This window comes from Mastomys coucha, chromosome X (genome assembly GCF_008632895.1).
Source record: "Mastomys coucha isolate ucsf_1 chromosome X, UCSF_Mcou_1, whole genome shotgun sequence".
In the NCBI taxonomy this organism is placed as follows: Eukaryota; Metazoa; Chordata; class Mammalia; order Rodentia; family Muridae; genus Mastomys; species Mastomys coucha.
The window spans coordinates 60071935-60079540 of NC_045030.1; the positions used below are offsets into that span (position 1 = coordinate 60071935).

Consider the following 7606-nt stretch of genomic DNA (forward strand, 5'->3'; position numbering starts at 1 on the left):
GCCAGAAGAAGGCATCATATTCCCCCAACCTAGAGTTACAAGCATCTGCGTGCTGCCAGAGAGCAATGCCATCTCTCCAGCCCCTATTCCTACTATTTTTTTTGATGGTATAGTTGATGGCATTGTTTTTCTGATTTCTTTTTCAAGTTCAGTACTGTTTTATTTTTTAAAAGCCACTGGCTCTTGTTCGTTTTGTTTGTTGATTTTGTATCCTGCTGCTTTGCTGAACTTGTAGCAGATCGTAGATTCTTCTCTCTTTGGGTCTTAAATATAAGAACATACCTGAAAATAGGGTACTCTGGCTCCATCCTTTTCTGTTTGTTGCACTTTTATTTCTTCCTTCTGCCTTGTTGCTCTGGCTAAGAATTCAAGTGCTGTATTTTAGGAGTAGTTAGAAAGGACAGAGCATCGAGCTTTCAGTGGTTTGGGATAAGTCTTTGCCAGTAGCCAGATGATTGGTGTTTGGTCCAACACTTTATAGATTGGTTTGTGGGTTTTACTGTGGGTTTCTGGATAATAGTAATAATAATAATAATGCAGATATATTTGAATCCTGAAGCATTTCAGATAAGCCCTTAAGATGGCATTCCAGTACTGTACCATAATGATGCAGTGGGAAATAGAACCTTGCCCAATGCCAGTGTGCTATGCAAGTTTCATGTTTCACATCTAGGCTCTACTTTAAAACAAACAAACAAAAACAAAAAACAAAAAAGAAACACATCTTTTTTTTTTAATTTTTTTTTGACATCTATTTATTGTTATATTTAAGTACATGGTAGCTGTCTTCAGACGCACCAGAAGAAGGCGTCAGATCTCATTACGGGTGGTTGTGAGCCACCATGTGGTTGCTGGGATTTGAACTCAGCACCTTCGGAAGAACAGTCGGTGCTCTTAACCACTGAACCATCTCACCAGCCCCAAACACTTTCTTTTCTTTCCTTTTTTTTCCCCCTAGAATGGATTTCTCTGTGTAGCCCTGGCTGTCCTGGAACTCACTCTGTAGCCCAGGCAGGCATCGAACTCAGAAATCCACCTGCCTCTGCCTCCCACGTGCTAGGATTAAAGGTGAGCGCCACCACTGTCTGGCTAGGCTGTACGTTAATTAATGACTTTGTCTTATATTTTTGGTTGTGTGCCTAGACTTTAATGGCTGCGCCATCTCTCCAGCCCCACTTTTGCTATTTTTTTTTTACATCCCAAATGCTGCCCCTCCCTCCCAGTCAACCTTCATAGAGTCCCTCCCCTCTCTCCTCTGCTTCTCCTCTGAGAAGGTGGGGGTCCCCTGGGTAACCCCCTCGTACATCAAGTCTCTGCATGGTTCGGCACATCCTCTCCCACTGAGGACAAACAGGGCGACCCTGTTGGGGAACAGATACCTCAGACACGTAAAAGCTTTAGGGACATTCTGTGCTCTAGTTATTGGGGCACCCACATGAAGGTGAAGCTGCACATCTGCTACATATGTACGGGGAGGCCTAGGTCCAGCCTGTGTATGTTCTTTGGTTGGTGGGTCAGTCTCTGACAGCCCCGATGGTCCAGGTTAGTTGACTGTATTGGTCTTCCTGTGGAGTTCCTATCCCCTCCAGGGCCTCAGTCCTTTCCCCAACCCTTCTATATGACTTCTTGAGCTCCTTCCACTGTTTGGCTGTGGGTATCTGCATCTGTTTCAGTCAGCTGCTGGGTGGAGCCTCTCAGAGGACAGTTATGGTAGGCTCCTGTCTGCAAGCACAACAGGGTGTCATAAATAATGTCAGGGATTGGTGATTATCCATGGGATGGGCCTCAGAGTATTGGTTGGTCGTTCCCTCAGTCTCTGCTCTGTCTTCGTCCCTGCATTTCTTGTAGATAGGATACATTTTGGGTTGAAAGTCTTGTGGGTAGGTTGGTGTCCTCATTCCTCCACTTTGGGCTCCTGCCTGGCCACAGGAGTGGCCCCTTCAGGTCTCATATCCCCACTGCTATCCCTCTCAGCTAAGGTCACCCCCATAGACTGTAGGGAGCCCCCACCCCAGCAGCTGTGCTTTTGCATACTGCAGAAGAGTATGTTTTCTGAGTCTCTCCTTTTCTCCGCTTCAGTCCGCACTCTCTGCTGTGCCATTACCATGTTCAAGGGTGTTATTTCTGGTCCTCTGTTCTACTCTCCAGAAGGGTCTACATTTTCTCGCATCTCTGTCTTTTCACCGCTAACATCAGTGCCTTCCTGCCACCAGCTATGTCAAAGGGTAGTTAGTTCCTCTCTAGCTCTGTCAATCCCATCCCCAGGAAACCTCGGTGATTATCGGGTGGCTCTAATCTGAATCAGTCTTGTACTGCTCAGGTTGTTAACCTCATCCAACTTTTCCTTTCCTCCTCTTGTTTCCTCCAGCTGCTTGCTTCTGAGCTGTGACCCTCAAGTTTATTTGATCTAGTCCATATTACTCCTCACCTCATCTTAACTTTGAAATCCAAACAAAGATCAAATAGAGAAGTATGAAGTGTATTTTTCTTCTTTTTGAGGCAGGGTGTCACTCTGTAACCAAGGTAGGGGTGGAATTTGCAACTGTCCCATCTCAGTGTAGAATTACAGCATGTACCATGACACCCAGCACAGAAAGCCATATGAATTCTATCTCTCATTTCTTAGTCTTAAAATTGAAATAGATTATTGAAACAGTGCCTTCTGTTAGACAAGGAATTTCTATTTCTCATATCTTAATCTAAAATATAATTTTTCTTTGAACTAGTATTTGCTTATGTGTGCCACTTTAATAATTCTAATATCTAACCATCAGCCCATTTGTTATCTCAGGTTGACCTTTCCAGACCATATCTTACTATAGAGTAGTATATGTGACCAGCAATGAGGATGGAGAGGAAAAAGCAGAAAAAAATAAGAAGGCTGGATATGAAGGGAAAGCAAGTCATAGAACTTACGTGGTTGTACTTAGGTCTCACACAGAGACACACCTGGCAGTTAATTTGGGTTGGTTTTCAAGTGCCCTATCTGGACTTCTGCTGATATATAAAAACTACTTTTCGCTGCTGCCAACTGAGTTCAATAAAATGAAAATGTTTCTAAGAAGGGTCAAGTGAACTTATTCCAGTAAACAATTTTTTAACACGTGTGTTTACATCACTCTTGTTTGACACGTGTTTATACTACTCTTCTTTGATGCATATATTTACACTATTCTTTGACATGTATGTTTACACTAGTCTTCTTTGACGTGTATGTTTGCACTACTGTTCTTTAACATGTATGTTTATACCAGTCTTCTATGATATGAATGCTTACACCACTCTTCTTGACATATGTTTATACCACTCTTCTTTGATACATATGTTTAGACTGGGCTTCTTTAAGCAATCAATAGCAGTATTTCCCAGCTTTTAGTATACGAACATTTTCTAAAGCTCTGCTTCATGTTTTAGCTCTAGCATAAATAAATGCTTGGTTAACAGAACCAGCTTAGTGCATTGCTTTGGCACACATTGATTCACGCACCTGAAAGTGCAGAAGGATGACCTTCTCCATTGCTGCTTCGTTCTTCTCTTTGAGAAATGACTCTTCAGATGAAGGAAGAGGAATGAGGAGGAAGGAGGCATGTATCCATGCAGTTAGCCTGTATTCTAGAACCCCTGGTGAACCACATTGTCATGCTTCTTCGCTTTTGCTTCTATGACCAGGTTATCAGTTACCAAAGCTTGACATGAACTTCCCATTGGATCATAGAGAAGAGCCGTGGGTAAAAGACTTAGAGGATCCCAAAGAAATGAAACAATTACTTGATTCCAAGATGGGTAAGTAGTGATTCATGTTTATTCTTGAGAAGGTGGGAAAGAATCAACAGTAACCAAAGGCGGAGCTCAGAGCCGCGCTCAGGCGGAGCTCGGAGCCGTGCTCAGGCGTTTCTATGCTTACTACTGGTATCCTTCACTTCTTACCCCCACACAATGACATCTTCAGTCTCCGTTTCTTCTCAGGTTTTGAGATGGGAATAGAAAATGAAGAAGATCCTTCAAAAGAGAAAAAACTGGAAAATTTGTACCCATTTGTTGTAACTTTAGAAGGGAATGCTCTCCACGGTCCCATTATGCAGAAAGACTATGTGCAGTTAGAAAGTCAATGGGAAACATCCCCTGAGGATTTACAGACAGACTTAACAAAACTTGTAGATCCTCAGAACCCCACTCTAGGAGAGACACCTGACAGCCCCAACCTGGAAGAACCTCTCAACCAGAAGCCTCCAAAGAAAAAGAGTCCTGGGGACAAGCCTCACCGATGTCTCCAGTGTGGCAAATGTTTCGCTCGGAAGTCACAACTTACCGGGCACCAGCGAATTCATTCAGGAGAAGAACCTCACAAATGCCCCGAATGCGGGAAAAGGTTCCTGCGCAGCTCCGACCTTTACAGACACCAACGACTTCACACAGGAGAAAGACCCTACGAATGCACTGTATGTAAAAAGCGATTCACTAGGCGCTCACACCTTCTCGGGCACCAGAGAACCCATTCTGAAGAAGAAACATATAAATGTCTTGAGTGTGGAAAAACCTTTTGTCATGGATCGAGTCTTAAAAGACATCTAAAAACTCATACAGGTGAAAAGCCTCATAGATGTCATAATTGTGGGAAAAGTTTTAGTCGCCTGACGGCACTTACTTTGCACCAGAGAACACACACGGAAGAGAGACCTTTTAAATGTAGTTATTGTGGGAAAAGCTTTAGACAGAGACCAAGCCTTGTAATTCATTTAAGAATCCATACAGGGGAAAAGCCATACAAGTGTACTCATTGTTCTAAAAGCTTCAGGCAGAGAGCAGGCCTTATTATGCACCAGGTCACACACTTTAGAGGACTTCTTTAAGAACCATTAAGGGAACCAGGTTCTATCAACGTTAACACTAGCTCAGAAACTGTGTAGGCTGCAGTAGCTGTTGGTCTTAGAAGCCTTTTGTCTGAACTTGTAAGTGCAGCTTTGAGGGGTACTATTTGTAAAAACCATCTTTCAAGGTGTATGAGTTCTAGCGTGTCCTCTGAACTTAATATCTTGTGTCTTTTTCTGTTGTATATGGCAGTAGAAATGTTTGGTTCCAAGGCCAACCATGTAAGCATAAGCACAAAGTGTAGAAACAGAGGCACTCGTTTATAGGTAGAACCAATTAACGGAGGAGTCCTCTTGTCGCTTACAGTCCTACCACACTTATTTTCCTGTGTAATTATGAAAGCAGCCAGTATATAAATGAGGCAGTGAATTTTGTCAACACATTAAAAACTTGTTTCAGGGGGATTAGGTGACGAGGATGTCACTGGCCTAACAGACAGGCTTGTTTCCACTTACAGTTTTATGCTGAGAGAAATTGGGGATGTTAAGTTTGGAGTTGTGTGGAGTTTGCTGGTCTGCTTAGTCAGCCGTGTGTGGTGATGGTGATTAGAGTGTGGTGACTAGAGTGACGTGTTCCCTTTGTAACTGTATGCTAGGTCTAGCAGAAGTAAATTGCAGTTGATGTTGTACAAGTAGAATCTGACTGTATTTAGATGGACCGAAGAACAAGTCTGCATGGATTTTCATCCTGCTTCGGGATTGTCTCTGGTTTTATTTCAGTGCTTCTGAAATTTTATCCATTCTCTATGTCAGTGTTTTTCTAAGTACGTGTCATAGAATACTTTGTTCTGCACGATGTTCTGCAAATAATTTTGGGAATTGCTTAGCTGTTTGTCCTTCCTGGAATCATGATGCTCATTGGCATGTGAGGCTCCTGGAAAGGTCCTAGTTTAGAAGGAGGCACCTCCTGTAGCTCAATGCTTTCCAAACTTATTTGACCCTGGAACATTTGTCATGTCCACATAGTAAGAACTTGCAATAGTATTCTGCAAGTATCCCCTGGGACACACTGCCTTAAACAAGTATGTCTATAGCTCTCAGTGTAGTCCTGTCGCTCTAAACCTAGTTATTTCTAGTTTCAATGATTTTATGAAAAAAAATATTTGAAAATATACATATTTTGTATTATACACACATCATTTCAAGGATGTTAAAATCACTAAGTCATAGAATTTGTGGGTTACTTAGTGATTTGTAGCCTCTGAGTTTTAATTATATTTAGACATATACTCACATCATTTTAAGGAGGTAAAGATCACTAATTCACATAATTTATGAATTATGTAGTGATTCTTAACCTTTTGAATTTTAGTTATAACCTCACACACACACACACACACACACATACACAGAAAGAGTTGGTACTTATATAAGTGTTCTCATGTAATCATAGTAACAACTCAAATCTCATAGTAAGGGAGAAAAATCTCATTATCAATTAAAACTATTGATATGTGAAAATCTTCATTGAGCTTAGTCCTTGTTATTAGATACAAGAAATGGGAAATTCAAGTATATTCCCTTTATGAAGATACACAGTCATCTTTAAAGTAGAACTAAGGAAGTTCTTAGGAGTGATCTATAAATATTCGGCGGGTATGTATTATGTGCCTAAGTTGTCCTGTCCTAGTCTTAATGGAAGCTAGTACAAAACATAATTCATATGTAAGGCTCATAAAGACTTTATAATATCTCTACGTAAACAGGAGTTGGGAAACAAATGGAGAACAATACAAGAGAGAGCTTGTGACTAAGTGCCAAATCATATAAAGTGCCAGAGCCAGGATGTGTCTTTTTTCTTGGCATCCAGGTCCCTGTATGATGCTGCTAATAATTCTGGGATTAAAATTATACCCCAGTAACATGGGAGGAGTCTGAATGTAGAGATTAAAAGTACAGAATGTAATGGCTTCTCTTTCTCTCTTGTGGAATTGCATTCAAACCAGAACAGTGCCTTAGAATGGATGTGCCCGACTGCTCTGTATTTATACACGATTTTAATAAAGTGGAAATGTATTATGCTCTTTCCGATTCTTTTGCATTAAATAATTATTTGGACAACTTAGAGCTGCTTCCCTAAGCATGACAACAAAGTACCCCGATAGACATCTATATGGCCACCCCAAGTTGGAATCACTTTTCAGACTGCGACCATAGTGCTACAGGGTAGAAAACAGCTATCTATCTATCTATCTATCTATCTATCTATCTATCTATCTATCTATCTATCTATCTATTTTTTTTTTCAAGACAGGGTTTCTCTGTGTAGCCTTGGCTGTCCTGGAACTCATTCTGTAGACTAGGCTGGCCTCGAACTCAGAAATCCACCTGCCTCTGCCTCTCGAGTGCTGGGATTAAAGGCGTGGGCTACCACTGCACAGCTTAGAAAGCATCTTATATTCAGCCCTTTGTTACTTAATGTGCTCTGTATAGAATAATAACCATTAATAACCACTCATGGCATTAAATCAAAAAGCATATGAAATAATTATTGGATGCACGTTACATTGTTAGTACATCACATACATATGCCTAATTAGGGCATATACAGGACTTACCTCCTATCATAAAGGATAATAATCAGGGCTCACCTCATAAGTATCAGAAAGATTAAGTGAAATATATTTTGTTCAGGTCCTACATAGTGTCAGCATTAATAAATATCTGACATATTTTACTTTATTTCTTTTTAGTGTAATAATAAAAATGAGTTTGTAGATTTTTCTCATAATTGTGGT

The 7606-nt window shown here is 41.0% G+C and overlaps 1 protein-coding gene across 1 annotated transcript in view; it reads left to right on the forward strand.

Moving 5' to 3' along the window:
- Positions 1–6899, forward strand: part of Znf449 (zinc finger protein 449) — a 20920-nt gene extending 14021 nt beyond the window's left edge. Inside the window, exons 4-5 of the mRNA XM_031360686.1 lie at positions 3670–3783; positions 3967–6899. Of these exons, the coding sequence (XP_031216546.1) occupies positions 3670–3783; positions 3967–4850 (998 nt within the window). The 3' untranslated portion in view covers positions 4851–6899. The remainder of the gene's footprint in view (positions 1–3669; positions 3784–3966) is intronic.
- Positions 6900–7606: the final 707 nt, after the last annotated feature.